Source organism: Haliotis rufescens, unplaced genomic scaffold (assembly GCF_023055435.1).
Source record: "Haliotis rufescens isolate VD_foot unplaced genomic scaffold, xgHalRufe1.0.p SCAF_11, whole genome shotgun sequence".
Lineage (NCBI taxonomy): Eukaryota > Metazoa > Mollusca > Gastropoda > Lepetellida > Haliotidae > Haliotis > Haliotis rufescens.
This window is the reverse complement of record NW_025963791.1, coordinates 44379449-44399181: the sequence shown is the minus strand read 5'-3', so window position 1 is coordinate 44399181 and position 19733 is coordinate 44379449. Positions and strand designations below refer to the sequence as shown.

At 44.3% G+C, this 19733-nt stretch overlaps 1 protein-coding gene across 1 annotated transcript in view; it reads left to right on the top strand.

Annotated features, from left to right (window-relative positions):
- LOC124123108 (xylosyltransferase oxt-like) overlaps positions 1–19328 on the top strand; it is a 145276-nt gene extending 125948 nt beyond the window's left edge. The window contains exons 6-12 of the mRNA XM_048392999.1: positions 1025–1224; positions 1828–1908; positions 2618–2834; positions 3243–3419; positions 3590–3695; positions 6653–6990; positions 8538–19328. Of these exons, the coding sequence (XP_048248956.1) occupies positions 1025–1224; positions 1828–1908; positions 2618–2834; positions 3243–3419; positions 3590–3695; positions 6653–6990; positions 8538–9200 (1782 nt within the window). The 3' untranslated portion in view covers positions 9201–19328. The remainder of the gene's footprint in view (positions 1–1024; positions 1225–1827; positions 1909–2617; positions 2835–3242; positions 3420–3589; positions 3696–6652; positions 6991–8537) is intronic.
- Positions 19329–19733: the final 405 nt, after the last annotated feature.

The following is a 19733-nucleotide window of genomic DNA, read 5'->3' as shown; positions in this document are numbered from 1 at the left end:
TCACTGAGATTCACTGAAGGTAAACAAAATTCTGACAAAACATAGATAAATCTACTGGTTTGTATTTTGATCTCAACATTCAGCATGTCCATACCACATTCAACACTTCCCAGTCCAGTACAGTGATTGTACGTTAAAACTTTTCAACAACTTGCCCACGCCACCCATCAGATGTGGTTCAGTGATTGTACATTCAAACTTCTCCACCCATCAGATGTGGTTCAGTGATTGTACATTCAAACTTCTCCACCCATCAGATGTGGTACAGTGATTGTACATTCAAACTTCTCCACACATCAGATGTGGTTCAGTGATTGTACATTCAAACTTCTCCACACATCAGGCGTGGTTCAGTGATTGTACATTCAAACTTCTCCACCCATCAGATGTGGTACAGTGATTGTACATTCAAACTTCTCCACCCATCAGATGTGGTACAGTGATTGTACATTCAAACTTCTCCACCCATCAGATGTGGTACAGTGATTGTACATTCAAACTTCTCCACACATCAGATGTGGTACAGTGATTGTACATTCAAACTTCTCCACCCATCAGATGTGGTACAGTGATTGTACATTCAAACTTCTCCACCCATCAGATGTGGTACAGTGATTGTACATTCAAACTTCTCCACACATCAGATGTGGTACAGTGATTGTACATTCAAACTTCTCCACCCATCAGATGTGGTACAGTGATTGTACATTCAAACTTCTCCACACATCAGATGTGGTACAGTGATTGTACATTCAAACTTCTCCACACATCAGATGTGGTACAGTGATTGTACATTCAAACTTCTCCACACATCAGATGTGGTACAGTGATTGTACATTCAAACTTCTCCACACATCAGGCGTGGTTCAGTGATTGTACATTCTACTTTTCTTGTGTAGGATTGGCTGATTTTCAAACCTGAGATATAAATGTATAACATTTTATCGATTCATTTAAATCTAGAAGTGTTTCAGAAAACTTTAAGCTTCCATTCTGCATTCTGACCAGTTACTTCCTGTTTCAGCGGCAGGAGTTTATGTATCGAGAGTTACTTCCCCTGGAGAAGTTGCTGCCCAACATCTTGGTGACCAAGACGAGGTTCTCTACAATCTGGGGCGGAGCCAGTCTCCTGCAGGCTCACCTGCACTTCATGCGGCAGCTACTGGACACCGCCTGGGCCTGGGACTACTACATTAACCTCAGTGAGAGCGACTACCCCATCAAGTGAGTACGTCACCCTCAGTGAGAGCGACTACCCCATCAAGTGAGTACATCACCCTCAGTGAGAGCGACTACCCAATCAAGTGAGTACATCACCCTCAGTGAGAGCGACTACCCCATCAAGTGAGTACATCACCCTCAGTGAGATGGACTACCCCATCAAGTAAGTACATCACCCTCAGTGAGAGTGACTACCCTATCAAGTGAGTGCATCACCCTCAGTGAGATGGACTACCCCATCAAGTGAGTACATCACCCTCAGGGAGAGGGACTACCCCATCAAGTGAGTACATCACCCTCAGTGAAAGCGACTACCCCATCAAGTGAGTACATAGCCCTCAGTGAGAGCGACTACCCCATCAAGTGAGTACATCACCTTTAGTGAGAGGGACTGCCCCATCAAGTGAGTACATCACCCTCAGTGAGAGGGACTGCCCCATCAAGTGAGTACATCACCTACAGTGGGAGGGACTACCCTCTCATATCCTAAAGTGAGCATCCATCAAAAGCAGTGTTGCAGCATGTACATTAATACTTGATAACATAGTACTTAGATATCCTGTGACACTGACACTTCCCTGAGTAACGGTGGACATTGTTTTCCAGACCAGTGAAAGACCTGACTGCCTTTCTGTCTCTCTACAAGACATACAACTTCCTCAAGTCTCACGGCCGGGACACACCCAGGTGAGCTATGCATTCATTGCAATGTGAAGTGTGTATGATGTCACTCTGTGTATATTTACTGTTTGTGTTGTGTCAGACAATGGTCAGATTATGCCAGTCAATGCTCAGATAATGCTAGACCATGGTCAGTTCTTATGTTTTACTAAAGTGAAAAATACCTCACATACTGTAAATCGTGAAATTAATGCGTCTCCAAAAGAATGTGCCCGCTGGTGTCAGGTTTACAGGAGAATCCTCACCTTAATCCAACCTTACATTCATCCAATCACACACCACATAGCACTGGTTAGTAGCAGGCAGAGTACTTCCGCTAAAACAATACGTGGTGCTGGCTTGTGTCGGCCATAACAAAGACACCGTGTTGCGTGGGTGGCGTCTATCTGGACTGGCAGGTGTGATCAGTGATGACATAAGTGAGAAGAACTCTTGTCTTGACGCAAGCAGTGACAATAAGGGTGTAATTAGTGTTTGAATGATATTGTTGATATTCTTGTTACATGTGCTGCTCAATAAACAGTAATGTGGAATACATAGCTGTTTGTTTTCAACACATGTCTAAGTTGTTATTTCTGCTATCCAAAATGTGTTATTGTTGATATAAATGCCATGTTTAATAATGGGAGCAAAGACCACTCTCATTTTTCGCATTTAATTCATGTTTGAGTTTGCGTTAATTTCAAGATTTACGGTATATTTACGTTTTTTTCAGATTCATACAGAAGCAGGGGTTGGACCAGACCTTCTATGAGTGTGACAACCACCTGTGGCGTATAGGGCCCCGGAAACTGCCGGGTGGGATCAGGGTGGATGGCGGCAGTGACTGGGTGTGCTTGTACCGGGAGTATGTCCAGTATCTGGTCAGCACAGAGGACGAGTTGGTCACAGGCCTCAAACAGCTGTACAAATACACCCTTCTCCCAGCCGAGGTAGGACACCGGTAGAACCTGATCACAGTGCCCAGCAACAATCTAGGGCAGAGGCATATCTCAATCTAACCAGCCACAATCTAGAGCAGGACCACCTCAAGGTGTCTAGCTCCGATCTAACCAGCCACATTCTAGGCAGCGATATATCTCAATCTAACCAGACACAATTTAGGCAGGGACATATGTCAATCAGCCACAATCTATGCAGCGTCATATCTCAATCAGCCACAATCTAGGCAGTTACATATCTTAATCAGCCACAATCTAGGCAGTCACATATCTCAATCAGCCACAATCTAGGCAGTCACATATCTCAATCAGCCACAATCTAGGGCTACAGGCGGGCTGTTTGTTCTTGTTCAGACACTGGAGGTGAGTCTATCAACTTGTGGTATTTGTGTGTTTCAGTCGTTCTTCCACACGGTGCTTGTGAACAGCGCCTTCTGCACCAAGGCGGTGGACAACAACCTCCACCTCACCAACTGGCGCCGCAAGCAAGGCTGCAAGTGTCAGTACAAACACATCGTTGACTGGTGCGGCTGCTCCCCCAACGACTTCAAGATCTCCGACCTGGACAGACTCATGGTAGGTTGCCATCAGCTGCTGTACTGACATTGTCATATCACATCCAGGTTTCCCTTGACAGATGAGAAGCTGTGTTGGGAAGTGCATCCATCTTTATTACTATGTTTTCGATCAGAGAATAAATGGAGTTTAGATACTTCTTGCTTAATAATTCTATTGTCTTTTTTCAGAACTATGAGCAAAAACCAATTTTCTTTGCAAGGAAATTTGAACCTATAGTGAACCAAGAGATCATCAATAGTGTAGACGTTTATTTATTTGGTAATTTCCAACAAGGTAAGAATTTCATTTTTTTAACTTGTCATCTATGGAGGTTGCCCACTTGAATGAGTTCTGACACGATCAACTGGGCCCCAGTTGACTGTGTTCTGGCCTCAGTTGACAGTTCTTGCGTGACCTGCTGGGCCCCAGCTGACTGTATTCTGGCATGATCTGCTGGGCCCCAGTTGACTGTTTTCTGGCATGATCTGCTGGTCCCCAGTTGACTGTCCGGCATGATCTGCTGGGCCCCAGTTGACTGTGTTCTGGCATGATCTGCTGGTCCCCAGTTGACTGTCCGACGTGATCTGCTGGTCCCCAGTTGACTGTTTTCTGGCATGATCTGCTGGTCCCCAGTTGACTGTGTTCCGGCATGATCTGCTGGTCCCCAGTTGACTGTCCGACGTGATCTGCTGGTCCCCAGTTGACTGTTTTCTGGCATGATCTGCTGGTCCCCAGTTGACTGTCCGACGTGACCTGCTGGTCCCCAGTTGACTGTTTTCTGGCATGATCTGCTGGTCCCCAGTTGACTGTCGGACGTGATCTGCTGGTCCCCAGTTGACTGTCCGACGTGACCTGCTGGTCCCCAGTTGACTGTTTTCCGACATGATCTGCTGGTCCCCAGTTGACTGTTTTCTGGCATGATCTGCTGGTCCCCAGTTGACTGTTTTCCGACATGATCTGCTGGTCCCCAGTTGACTGTTTTCTGGCATGATCTGCTGGTTCCCAGTTGACTGTCCGACATGATCTGCTGGTCCCCAGTTGACTGTTTTCTGGCATGATCTGCTGGTCCCCAGTTGACTGTCCGACGTGATTTGCTGGTCCCCAGTTGACTGTTTTCTGGCATGATCTGCTGGTCCCCAGTTGACTGTTTTCTGGCATGATCTGCTGGTTCCCAGTTGACTGTCCGACATGATCTGCTGGTCCCCAGTTGACTGTTTTCTGGCATGATCTGCTGGTTCCCAGTTGACTGTCCGACATGATCTGCTGGTCCCCAGTTGACTGTTTTCTGGCATGATCTGCTGGTCCCCAGTTGACTGTCCGACGTGATTTGCTGGTCCCCAGTTGACTGTTTTCTGGCATGATCTGCTGGTCCCCAGTTGACTGTTTTCTGGCATGATCTGCTGGTTCCCAGTTGACTGTCCGACATGATCTGCTGGTCCCCAGTTGACTGTTTTCTGGCATGATCTGCTGGTCCCCAGTTGACTGTCCGACGTGATTTGCTGGTCCCCAGTTGACTGTTTTCTGGCATGATCTGCTGGTCCCCAGTTGACTGTTTTCTGGCATGATCTGCTGGTTCCCAGTTGACTGTCCGACATGATCTGCTGGTCCCCAGTTGACTGTTTTCTGGCATGATCTGCTGGTCCCCAGTTGACTGTCCGACGTGATTTGCTGGTCCCCAGTTGACTGTTTTCTGGCATGATCTGCTGGTCCCCAGTTGACTGTTTTCTGGCATGATCTGCTGGTTCCCAGTTGACTGTCCGACATGATCTGCTGGTCCCCAGTTGACTGTTTTCTGGCATGATCTGCTGGTTCCCAGTTGACTGTCCGACATGATCTGCTGGTCCCCAGTTGACTGTTTTCTGGCATGATCTGCTGGTCCCCAGTTGACTGTCCGACGTGATTTGCTGGTCCCCAGTTGACTGTTTTCTGGCATGATCTGCTGGTCCCCAGTTGACTGTTTTCTGGCATGATCTGCTGGTTCCCAGTTGACTGTCCGACATGATCTGCTGGTCCCCAGTTGACTGTTTTCTGGCATGATCTGCTGGTCCCCAGTTGACTGTCCGACGTGATTTGCTGGTCCCCAGTTGACTGTTTTCTGGCATGATCTGCTGGTCCCCAGTTGACTGTCCGACGTGATCTGCTGGTCCCCAGTTGACTGTTTTCTGGCATGATCTGCTGGTCCCCAGTTGACTGTCCGACGTGATCTGCTGGTCCCCAGTTGACTGTCCGACGTGATCTGCTGGTCCCCAGTTGACTGTTTTCTGGCATGATCTGCTGGTCCCCAGTTGACTGTCCGACGTGATCTGCTGGTCCCCAGTTGACTGTTTTCTGGCATGATCTGCTGGTCCCAAGTTGACTGTTTTCTGGCATGATCTGCTGGTCCCCAGTTGACTGTCCGACATGATCTCTGGTCCTCAGTTGACTGTTTTCTGGCATGATCTGCTGGTCCCCAGTTGACTGTCAGTCATGATCTGCTGGTCCCCAGTTGACTGTCAGGCGTGATCTGCTGGTCCCCAGTTGACTCTCAGTCATGATCTGCTGGTCCCCAGTTGACTGTCAGTCATGATCTGCTGGTCCCCAGTTGACTGTCAGGCGTGATCTGCTGGTCCCCAGTTGACTGTCAGTCATGATCTGCTGGTCCCCAGTTGACTGTCAGGCGTGATCTGCTGGTCCCCAGTTGACTGTCAGTCATGATCTGCTGGTCCCCAGTTGACTGTCAGGCGTGATCTGCTGGTCCCCAGTTGACTCTCCGGCATGATCTGCTGGTCCCCAGTTGACTGTCTGGCATGATCTGCTGGTCCCCAGTTGACTGTCAGTTATGATCTGCTGGAGCCCAGGGTTTTTCCTGATTGTGCTCTGTCAGCCATATAGCCCCACATCCACACTGGGCACCCCAAACTGGTACAGTGTCTAGGATCTGTGTCACTTTGGGCTTTCCTGATGTAACTGAATTACTGCGCATACTGAATAACAGGGACGCAGGCAAAGGAATGTTCCAATACATATACAGTAAAGTATGGTATTAACAAACTCAAAGGGAACACTTATTTTAGTGTGTAATAACCGTAGTTCATTATAAGCATATATACAGCACGAATACAACAAATGACCGGGACTAAAAAATTAAATTGTTTTATCGGTCCGTTTGTTATAAGCATGTTTGTTATAAATGTAGGTTACTGTAGTTTAAATATGAAAGGTGTATTTCTCAATTCAAAACATTTCACTTGAAGAAAGTGTGTATGTTTCAGACATGACTGGCCTAACCAGCTACTGGCAAAATGAATACCACCATCTGGACAAGATGGCCAAGGTCAAGGATGCCTACCCAACGTTCTACCAGTCGTTTATCAGGCTGGGAGTGGCAGAACTGTCACGGCAGTCTGTGTCATGTACATATCGACCTATCAAAACACTCGAGGCAAATGTGTTCTACGAGGCTGACCACTTCCATGGAATTCTGGTCCTCCACGAAGTAGAGGAGGTTGCTACAGGCAACATCATCACCATGGAAACACATATGCATCCTAAACACCACTATTCCATCCTCCAACCAAAGACAATCATAGGAAGACTCCAAACACTGGAGGTGAGACCACTAGACCACTAGACCTGTAGACCACTAGACCAGTAGTCCACTAGACCTGTAGAGCAGTAGTCCACTAGACCTGTAGTCCACTAGACCTGTAGTCCACTAGACCAGTAGTCCACTAGACCTGTAGAGCAGTAGTCCACTAGCTCACTAGACCATTACACCAGGGGATCAGTAGACCTGTAGACCAGGAGTCAACTAGACATGTAGACCACCAGACCACTAGTATGCTATCTCAAATAGAAACAATGTTTTAGTTTCAAAACTTTTGCTCGGTCAGATACCATAGAAAGTCCACTCATGTCGTAAAAATGGTATCTAACGAGAATGAGTGTAGTATTCTCTATTTATATAATATTAAGTATACAGTATATAGTAGGTGTACAATATACATATGTTATACAGTATATTGTATATAACATGTTATTCGGTATATGGTATGTTGTACAGTATATGGTATATAGCATGTGTACAATATACATATGTTATACAGTCATGGTATATAACATGTTATATGGTATATGGTATATATCATTTCTTGAACAGTATATGGTATGTTATACAGTTTATGGTATATAGCATATGTTATACAGTATATGGTATATAGCATATGTTATATAGTATATGGTATACATAGCATATGTTATACAATATATGGTAAGTAGATTATGTTATACAGTATATGTTATATAGTATATGTTATACAGTATATGGTATATAAGAAATGTTATACATTATATGGTATATAGCATATGTTATACAGTATATGGTTTATAGCATATGTTATATAGTATATGGTATATATAGCATATGTTATATAGTATATGGTATATATAACATGGTATATATAACATGTTATACAATATATGGTTAAATAGAATATGTTATACAGTATATGTTATATAGCATATGTTATACAGTATATGGTATATAAGAAATGTTATACAATATATGGTATATAGCATATGTTATACAGTATATGGTTTATAGCATATGTTATATAGTATATGGTATATATAGCATATGTTATACAATATATGGTAAGTAGATTATGTTATACAGTATATGTTATATAGTATATGTTATACAGTATATGGTATATAAGAAATGTTATACATTATATGGTATATAGCATATGTTATACAGTATATGGTTTATAGCATATGTTATATAGTATATGGTATATATAGCATATGTTATATAGTATATGGTATATATAACATGGTATATATAACATATGTTATACAATATATGGTAAATAGAATATGTTATACAGTATATGTTATATAGCATATGTTATACAGTATATGGTATATAAGAAATGTTATACAGTATATAGTATGTAACATATATTATGCAGTATATTGAATATGGTATGTAGTATTTAACATAACCTCCAATAGACTTGTTTTGAGAGCACTTGAGGTGTGGGTTTTGAAAAGGATGTAGGCAGAATAGTAGTATATCAGTAAATGCTGACGAGTTTGTTAGATGCATATGAAGTATTTCTTGATGGATTATTGATCACGTCTTTTCTTTTGTAGGTGGGAACAGATTTTGATCCCAAAGAACTGTTATTCCGAAATTACGGAAAACTTATTGGCCCATATGATGACGTGGTGTTGCGTCATGTGTGGGGAACGGGAATCGAGTTTGTGATCTCTGTGGCGTGGATTGACCCCATCAATGTGATAGCAGCATCATATGATGTGAAGGTTCTCAGTAGCGGACACACCGGGTCTCACAAACCTCAGCTGAACAGGCCGCTGCGGCCCGGGATCTGGCAGGTGAAGCTGATGTACAACCTGCAGATTCTGGCCGAAACCTCCTTCCTCGTCACCCCCCTCACTGTATACGACAGCCGCCCAATCTCCGCCACAGAGATTTACAGGGCTCACAGTGGACCACAAGGCTTCTACGCTTCCAAAGACTTCGCAGAATTCCGTGATGTGTTGAACGTTCCTAAGAACGCCGACCTGGAAACACAGGCAGCGGTGAACGCTAAGAAGGTGGGGAAGGACTTGGAAAACTGGGTGGACAGTTTAGTGCCTTTGTTTTGGCAGGTTCAGAGGTCGTGTACGATAGAGGATCTGTCTAACACCTGCCTTGTGTTAGAACAGTGCAAGAAGACATCGTGGAGTTCAAGGTCACCTGATCCTAAGTCAGACCTTTCAAGTGTTGGTGCCAAGTTTGCTCCTGTCAGATAACAGTAGGGGTACTTAGGAAGTTACATCAACTAGCAAACTTTATCCATCGAATAAATTCTACACTAACAGTCCCAATGATGTCAGTGACCGATGCATTATGATTCCATCGTGGAGGGGTGGTGATGAGCCTAGTGGGGGTGTCACTCACCCACTCACTCACTCACTCACTCACTCACTCTGTTGTCTGTTTTTAACTATGTGCATTATTTGATAAGTATCACACAGAAAAAATTCTACTAAGGCTAAGAAAATGTTTATGATTTTATTATCAAATGAAAATATTTGATTTCTGAATTGGCGCTGATGAAAGATTGTGCCAAACAACGCAGATGTCTCTTTTATTCTTTGTTTATTTTAAAGATTTGTTTTACTAATTTAGGAAAGTACTCTTTATTTAGTGCCAAAGTAATGTCTTGTACTTACTTCACGTGGGTCGCTTTGTTATCCATATGTTCTTTCCATGCGTCACAGACCAAGTATTTCTCTCCTGGAGCCTTCACAAAAGGCCAAAAACAACAAAATGCTGGTTTTGACTGGAAATTTCCTGCAATCCAACATCTTTATAGGTTTTTTTATATGCTTTATTTCCAAATGTTTGTGCGTATAATGAGCAGAATCTGTTGTGATCCGTGCATCTCTGTTACTGACTGGCTTCACCTTACAGAAGTCAACCTTACAGCCATAATGAACTTTACATTTGGTTTACGTTCACATTGATTTGTAAGGAAACATGTCAGCCTAGAATCCTCCTCACAAAGCCCGAGGTTGGTCTCCAGCTTCCATCACTGTACTTGAGATGACAGTGCGAGATGAGCTGGAGGTGCAGGTTTTCTGGGACAGCAGCAGGAGAGATGTAGACATGTCTTGTCAGGGTTGACGATTCCTGGAAAATATCACTTCAAAAACATTTTTTAACAAATTTTAACATGTTTTACAAAATATGTTTTCATTCAAACACATCATAGTATGTTTAATTATTTCCTTGTTACTCTTGCAATATTTATGGCAATCAAAAAATAAGTTTGCTGACCAAGATGAGTAAAACTGTCTTGATTACTGACATATATCACCATGGTTACTGCTGGAATATTGACGGACAGATATCACCATGGTTACAACTGACAAATTGACTGACAGATATCACCATGGTTACAATTGACCAAGTGACTGACATATATCACCATGGTTACTGCTGACATATTGACTGATGGATATATCACCATGGTTACTGCCGACATGTTGAATGACAGATATCACCATGGTTACTGCTAACATATTGACTGATAGATATGACCATGGTTATTGCCGACATATTGACTGACAGATATCACCATGGCTACAACTGATACATATCACATATTGTAGTCACATGAATGTTTGTGCAGTGTGCAGTCTGTATGTGTGTTCGTGGTACAGTGGGTGACAACTGTTTAGCGTCCACATGTATGTGAACAGTCTCTTGATCAGTGTCTGTAAATATTCTTGTAGCCATATTGTATCACTGATAAGTTGATGCACTTTTGTTGCTCTCTATGATTTAATTAGGAGTTAAATGACCTTGTGTACACATCTGTCTGTACCTTACATGCTGTCTGTACCTGTACACATTGTCTGTACCTGTACATGCTGTCTGTACCTGTACACGCTGTCTGTACCTGTACACGCTGTATGTACCTGTACACGCTGTCTGTACCTGTACACACTGTCTGTACCTGTACACGCTGTCTGTATGTACACACTGTCTGTACCTGTACACGCTGTCTGTATGTACATGCTGTCTTTACCTGTACACGCTGTCTGTACCTGTACACGCTGTATGTACCTGTACACGCTGTCTGTACCTGTACACACTGTCTGTACCTGTACACGCTGTCTGTACCTGTACACGCTGTCTGTACCTGTACACGCTGTCTGTACTTGTACACGCTGTCTGTACCTGTACACGCTGTCTGTACCTGTACACGCTGTCTGTATGTACACGCTGTCTGTACCTGTACACGCTGTCTGTATGTACATGCTGTCTGTACCTGTACACGCTGTCTGTACCTGTACACGCTGTCTGTACCTGTACACGCTGTCTGTACTTGTACATGCTGTCTGTACCTGTACACGCTGTCTGTATGTACACGCTGTCTGTACCTGTACACGCTGTCTGTATGTACACGCTGTCTGTACCTGTACACGCTGTCTGTATGTGTAGGTGTCCCTCCTTTCTCCACTGCCCCAAGTGCCTCTCTACTATGTGAATTGGTTGTCGTAAATAGCATTTCTTCCAACAGCAAAATTAGGAAAGTAATGTGATTTGTGTTTGAACAATAGCCCTCGTCCCATTGACATGTGGTTGGTAGGATTATCAGTGGAGTAGAAATTCTGTAGATAGCACAACTTACTTACGATACACGGTTTTGGAATATACTATCGAAGAACTTCCACACTGACATATCTACGTCAACCAATTCTTGCTCTGAAGTGCCCTCTGTGTATTAACTGATAAGTATATGTATGTGGTCGACGGCCCTTCTGTCCCTGGTGATTTCTTCACTGTTAGCTGTATCAGGGTCGCAATGTGCGGCCAACTCCTATAGTCAGTGCGAGTCACAGCCTGACATGCCACAATATTCGGTCAGCTCCTGTGGTCAACTCAAGTCTCATGTCAGTATGTCAGGTCAGCCCCTGTGGTCAACTGGAGTCACATGTCATGTCTGGTCAGCTCCTGTGGTCAACTGGAGTCACATGTCATGATGTCTGGTCAGCTCCTGTGGTCAACTGGAGTAACATGTCATGATGTCTTGTCAGCTCCTGTGGTCAACTGGAGTCACATGTCATGATGTCCGGTCAGCTCCTGTGGTCAACTGGAGTCACATGTCACGATGTCTGGTCAGCTCCTGTGGTCAACTCAAGTTTCCCTTCCGTTCCCTTTGCGTGATATTCTGTCTGCTGTTCTGTGTTTGAAACCAGTTTCAATGATGAAGCATCAGACATTAGAGTGCTTGATATGCATGTGTCTCTCCACTGCATTGGTGTTCAGCTGTGGCTGGTGTTCACTAGACATGGTGTTCAGCTGTGGCTGGTGTTCACTGGAGATGATGTTCAGCTGTGGCTGGTGTTCACTGGACATAGTGTTCAGTGGACATGGTGTTCAGCTGTGGCTGGTGTTCACTGGACATGGTGTTCAGCTGTGGTTGGTGTTCAGCTGTGGCTGGTGTTCAGTGGACATGGTGTTCAGCTGTGGTTGGTGTTCACTGGAGATGATGTTCAGCTGTGGCTGGTGTTCACTGGACATAGTGTTCAGTGGACATGGTGTTCAGCTGTGGCTGGTGTTCACTGGACATGGTGTTCAGCTGTGGTTGGTGTTCAGCTGTGGCTGGTGTTCACTGGACATGGTGTTCAGCTGTGGTTGGTGTTCAGCTGTGGCTGGTGTTCACTGGACATAGTGTTCAGCTGTTGTTGGTGTTCAGCTGTGGCTGGTGTTCACTGGACATGGTGTTCAGCTGTGGTTGGTGTTCAGCTGTGGCTGGTGTTCAGCTGTGGCTGGTGTTCACTGGACATGGTGTTCAGCTGTGGCTGGTGTTCACTGGACATGGTGTTCAGCTGTGGCCGGTGTTCAGTTGACATGGTGTTCAGCTGTGGTTGGTGTTCAGCTGTGGCTGGTGTTCACTGGACATGGTGTTCAGCTGTTGGTGTTCACTGGACATGGTGTTCAGCTTTGGCTGGTGTTCACTAGACATGGTGTTCAGCTGTGGCTGGTGTTCACTGGACATGGTGTTCAGCTGTGGCTTGTGTTCACTGGACATGGTGTTCAGCTGTGGCTGGTGTTCACTGGACATGATGTTCAGCTGTGGCTGGTGTTCACTGGACATGATGTTCAGCTGTGGCTGGTGTTCACTGGACATGATGTTCAGCTGTGGCTGGTGTTCACTGGACATGGTGTTTCAGCTGTGGCTGGTGTTCACTGGACATGGTGTTCAGCTGTGGTTGGTGTTCAGCTGTTGCTGGTGTTCACTGGACATGGTGTTCAGCTGTGGTTGGTGTTCACTGGACATGGTGTTCAGCTGTGGCTGGTGTTCACTGGACATGATGTTCAGCTGTGGCTGGTGTTCACTGGACATGATGTTCAGCTGTGGCTGGTGTTCACTGGACATGGTGTTTCAGCTGTGGCTGGTGTTCACTGGACATGGTGTTCAGCTGTGGTTGGTGTTCAGCTGTTGCTGGTGTTCACTGGACATGGTGTTCAGCTGTGGCTGGTGTTCACTGGACATGGTGTTCAGCTGTGGCTGGTGTTCACTGGACATGGTTCACAAGTCATGTTAGCTTCAAGTGTTCAGTAATACTCAAAGAAAGGTAGTTTTAATACATAGCAATTGTTTTAGCCATGATTACTTTTTGGATCTGAAAATTATTATTATTATATATATGTTTCGTTTCAATGGGTATTCCTGCCATCTTTGTGAATATTGGAAAATAGGAACGTTTCAGTGAAGAAGCTGTGATAAATGTAACACAATGTTTTGATCTTGTTTTATGCTTGTCTATGTCTGTCATGAGGGAGAAATCTTTGCTCTTGTCTGTCTTTATATTGACAGGGAAGCCATTCGCAGACTGTTTTATATTTCAGCATTTTACAAATCACTTGGGTTTCACAGTGTCTTTCAGGTCGCCCATTTGCTGGATTTAGTCAGGGGTCAGAGGTCAATATGTTTACTTCTGTTTCAGCGTTTGATGTTTAACAGAAGTATTTATTGGTTCTAAAATCTTCATGTTTAAGCATAAGTTTCAACTTATTGTCATTGAATAGCAAACTATTAATAAAAAAGTTGCTAATTATTTTAATGTTATTAGAATCATTTACCATTTGTATTTCTAGCTTGGACTGAGCAGAACAATCAAGTCATGTCATCTTGAAATGGTCACGAACAAATCAGTGTCATATCACGGATGAGACGTTTCTGTGGATCCGCCAAATTCCAAGGGTTTCATTACATCAAGGGTCACTTTTGTGATGCATGCCTTTACGAAATACGCATATATCATATAGTTCTCAAGATCCCTGGCTGACTTTCAGTGTTCTGTATAAAATCTTTCTCATCACTGTTGTATTGTATGTGGGGGTCACGGTGTCCGTCAGGTGACATTGAAAACAAGCTTGACACTTGACTGTGATTGTATATGCAAGAGGAGAAGGCAAGGTTTTCCGTTCCATGTGGGGATATCCACTTCAAGATAGGACCAGTTGAAAAATGTAAACAATCTCAGTGGTCACATTGAGATTGACAATACTGGCTTCATGAGTTATTGCCATAGCGTCACTGTATGCATATCCTACTGTATTAATCTCTTCGTCAAAATATGACAAACATTCTGCATGATAAACTCTAAACATTGGAGAAGATACGTGGTGAATCCACAACGCAGGAGAACTAGTTAGGTGAACACTGAACATAGGTGATCTAGTTAGGTGAACACTGAACATAGGTGATCTAGTTAGGTGAAAACTGAACATAGGTGATCTAGTTAGGTGAACACTGAACATAGGTGATCTAGTTAGGTGAACACTGAACATAGGTGATCTAGTTAGGTGAACACTGAACATAGGTGATCTAGTTAGGTGAACACTGAACATAGGTGATCTAGTTAGGTGAACACTTTACATAGATCTAGTTAGGAGAGATACAGAAATCAGATATGCTGCTCCAAATGATTCGCTCGTTCATATCGACAACATAAAACCATCTCTGCAGATTTTCTGATTAGACATTTCATCTCACGCGACTTCCAGGGGAGAGTTTGTTAGAGTCCGGAAGTCGGAGTAAAGGATCTGATGTTAATGAGATTGCCTGTTGTGAATGTTTTGGGGAAGGAAAAGTTGTTTCTTGTGTAGTGAAACTATGATTTCATTATATGACTGTTTTTGACAACAAAATACAGCCCATCACCATGGTGTACAAGGATAAACAAAGACTTGATGGTTTCATGTGCAGTGTAGGATGGAAGAGTTTATGGAGATAGGTATTAAATGTGAAGGTCACCATCAGACAATGAATTCTTTTACAAAGTTTAATTCTTCAACCTAACTCAGTAGGAATCTTGTCCAGATGAAAGCATGTGATGCTAGCTTCTCACTTTGGCCCAGAATATCTGATGTCTGAAATGTTTTCTTTGTGACCTTGAGGGAGGAAGGTCATCTGGGGTCAAGTGTGTAACTTCCTTGAGTGGCTGCTGATGGGGAAGGTAATAGTGTACATTGGACACAGTTGAGATACATATTTCCACAAACTACGGCCTTTAGTTATTTGGTTCATGTATTTGTGTTTCTGGTGAAAATTACCCTCGTATCTCTGATGAATGCTTTTGTGTAGAGGTCATTATTATCTCTGGGATCTTGTGGGTGAACATGAAGTGTGTGCCAGTGGCACCTCATACTAAACAATTGAGCAGCAGAATGCAGTGGTTCTGTGTGGGATCTGGCTTCTGTAAGTGAATCTGGCTTCTGAATGGGAATCTGGCTTCTGTAAGTGAATCTGGCTTCTGTATGGGGATCTGGCTTCTGTATGGGAATCTGGCTTCTGTATGGGAATCTGGCTTCTGCATGGTATTTGGCTTCTGTATGGAATCTGGCTTCTGTATGGAATCTGGCTTCTGTATGGAATCTGGCTTCTGCATGGAATCTGGCTTCTGCATGGTATTTGGCTTCTGTATGGAATCTGGCTTCTGCATGGTATTTGGCTTCTGTATGGAATCTGGCTTCTGCATGGAATCTGGCTTCTGCATGGAATCTGGCTTCTGTATGGAATCTGGCTTCTATGTGGGGATCTGGCTTCTGTATGGAATCTGGCTTCTGCATGGAATCTGGCTTCTGCATGGAATCTGGCTTCTGCATGGAATCTGGCTTCTGTATGGAATCTGGCTTCTGCATGGAATCTGGCTTCTGTATGGAATCTGGCTTCTGTATGGAATCTGGCTTCTGTGTGGGAATCTGGCTTCTGCATGGAATCTGGCTTCTGCATGGAATCTGGCTTCTGTATGGAATCTGGCTTCTGTGTGGGGATCTGGCTACTGTGTTGGGATCTGGCTTCTGTATTGGATCTGGATTCTGTGTTGGATCTGGCTTCTGTATGGAATCTGGCTTCTGTGTGGGGATCTGGCTTCTGTATGGGATCCGGATTCTGTGAGGGAATCTGGATTCTGTGTTGGGATCTAGCTTGTGTGTGGGAATCTGGCTGCTGTATGGGAATAGGGGAATCTGACTTCTGTGTGGGAATCTGGATTCTGTGTGGGAATCTGGCTTCTGTGTTGGGGTCTAGCTTGTGTGTGGGAATCTGGGAATCTGGCTGCTGTATGGGAATAGGGGAATCTGACTTCTGTGTGGGAATCTGACCTGTATGGGAGTTGGGTTCTGTTTAAGGGACTACCCTGCGACATCATGTATCTGTCACATTCTGTCAGTGATGCCTCTGAGGTCACCTCTCTGTCTCAACAATTCATAGAACATACAACTTAACGGGTCTTGTATCATACTTAGTCCCTTCGCCCGACTCTGTTGTGTGACGTTGCTCCACTGTTTGTTTGACTGCTAGTACTTACACTGCGTGGGTGGATGTTCTGAGGATTAATTGTTTTTCATAGTGCTTCTGGACTCCCTTGTTTCTTTATTTAAACTGAATGAGTATGAAAGGAGTTGCCATTGCAGATGGGTTTACAGTATTCATTTATGTAATGAATTTAAGATAATCTATGTCAGTGATCTATTGTGTTTTTATAGGTATCTGCAGATTGTACAGTAGAGGAAAGCAGTTGTAATGTGGGCATCCATTATGCAGAAATTATGCACTAAAGTTCATGTGGATGTGCTTGTTTACTCTGGAGTAGTTGTGTGTTCCCGAGACAAAGCATGCCCTGTTATATCAGCCCTCGGTTGCCCTTTGCTGTTCATTCCTGCTGTAATGTTTTATCACTTCTTGGATGCCCTCTGATGTTCTATCTCCCCTAGGTTGCCCTCTGATGTTCTATTAACCCTAGGTTGCCCTCTGGTGTTCTATCTCTCCTAGGTTGCCCTCTGATGTTCTATCTCCCCTAGGTTGCCCTCTGATGTTCTATTAACCCCAGGTTGCCCTCTGGTGTTCTATCTCCCCTAGGTTGCCCTCTGATGTTCTATCTCCCCTAGGTTGCCCTCTGATGTTCTATAAACCCTAGGTTGCCCTCTGATGTTCTATCTCCCCTAAGTTGCCCTCTGATGTACTATCTCCCCTAGGTTGCCCTCTGATGTTCTATCACCCTAGGTTGCCCTCTGATGTTCTATCTCCCCTAGGTTGCCCTCTGATGTTCTATCACCCTAGGTTGCCCTCTGATGTTCTATCACCCTAGGTTGCCCATTGATGTTCTATCACCCTATGTTGCCCTCTGATGTTCTAGAACTCCTAGGTTGTCCCTGATGTTCTATCTCCCCAAGGCTGCTCTCTGATGTTCTAGAACCTCTAGGTTGCTCTCTGATGTTCTAGAACCCCTCGGTTGCTCTCGGGGCGGTCGGGTAGCCTAGTTGTTAAAGCGTTCGCTCGTCACGCCGAAGACCCGGGTTCGATTCCCGACATGGGTACAATGTGTGAAGCCCATTTCTGGTGTCCCCTGCCGTGATATTGCTGGAATATTGCTAAAAGCGGCGTAAAACCATACTCACTCACTCACTAGGTTGCTCTCTGATGTTCTAGAACTCCTAGGTTGTCCCTGATGTTCTATCTCCCCAAGGCTGCTCTCTGATGTTCTAGAACCTCTAGGTTGCTCTCTGATGTTCTAGAACCTCAAGGCTGCTCTCTGATGTTCTAGAGCTCCTAGGTTGTCCCTGATGTTCTATATCCCCAAGGCTGCTCTCTGATGTTCTAGAACCTCTAGGTTGCTCTCTGATGTTCTAGAACCTCTAGGTTGCTCTCTGATGTTCTAGAACCTCTAGGCTGCTCTCTGATGTTCTAGAACTCCTAGGTTGCCCCCTGATGTTCTATCTCCCCAAGGCTGCTCTCTGATGTTCTAGAACCTCTAGGCTGCTCTCTGATGTTCTAGAACTCCTAGGTTGTCCCTGATGTTCTAGAACTCCTAGGTTGTCCCTGATGTTCTAGAACCTCTAGGTTGCCCTCTGATGTTCTAGAACTCCTACGTTGTCCCTGATGTTCTAGAACTCCTAGGTTGCCCTCTGATGTTCTAGAACTCCTAGGTTGTCCCTGATGTTCTAGAACTCCTACGTTGTCCCTGATGTTCTAGAACTCCTAGGTTGCCCTCTGATGTTCTAGAACTCCTAGGTTGTCCCTGATGTTCTATCTCCCCAAGGCTGCTCTTTGATGTTCTAGAACTCCTAGGTTGTCCCTGATGTTCTAGAACTCCTAGGTTGTCCCTGATGTTCTAGAACCTCTAGGTTGCCCTCTGATGTTCTAGAACTCCTAGGTTGTCCCTGATGTTCTAGAACACCTAGGTTGTCCCTGATGTTCTAGAACCTCTAGGTTGCCCTCTGATGTTCTAGAACTCCTAGGTTGTCCCTGATGTTCTAGAACTCCTAGGTTGTCCCTGATGTTCTAGAACCTCTAGTTTGCCCTCTGATGTTCTAGAACCCCTAAGTTGCCCTATGGTGTTCTATCACCCATAGACGAAGATCCGGGTTAGAATAGGTCTTCACCAACCAATGCTTGTCGTAAGAGGCGACTAACAGGAACGAGTGGTCAGGCTTCCTGACTTGGTTGATGCATGGCATCATATCCAAATTGCATAGATTGATGCTCATGATGTCAATCCCTGGATTGTCTGGTCGATTATTGACAGTCTGCCGTTATATAGCTGAAATATTGCTGAGTGTGGCATTGAACAACGAAACAGCAAATGAACAAACAAACTATCACCCCTAGGTTGCCCTCTGGTGTTCTATGACCTCTGGGAAGCCCAATGATGTTTTGTGACCCAAGGTTGCTATTAACTGTTGCTGTTTATTGACATTCTCCCCCGCCTGTAGCTCTCCCTCTCTCAATGGCCTCGTGGCATCACAACTTTGACATGGTGTCTATATTTGTCTTCCATCATGTCAAGACTTGAGATATAAATTTTGTATTCATATTTTTATTACACAAAATTCGAATAAAATATGCATTTGTTTTATGTGTTAGTCAGTCTTTTCTGTCTCTCCAGACCTGATGTTGCAGGAATATTGTAAAAGTGCCGTCAAACCACACTCACTCACGCACTCACTGTTTTCTGGAGAATCCACCGGTTTTGTTTGCAGCAGACAGATCTTATTAACCTAAGCTGCATCTAAGACATTTGACATTCCAATTTCCTTTTATGAGCATTTTATTCAAACGAAAGAAAAACAGACATATTTCCACTTTTATTCCCTGCATGTGCTTCTGTCGCCCGGCAGAGGTGCAAAAACAAGGGGACCGTTGTCACCTGGCTTGACCAAACGACAGAAGCGCAAAAACAGAGTGACTGCTATCACCTGTCTGGAGGAAACGGTTGAGGCAAATACTACCGACTTGCGTGTATACCACGTGATCAAAACTC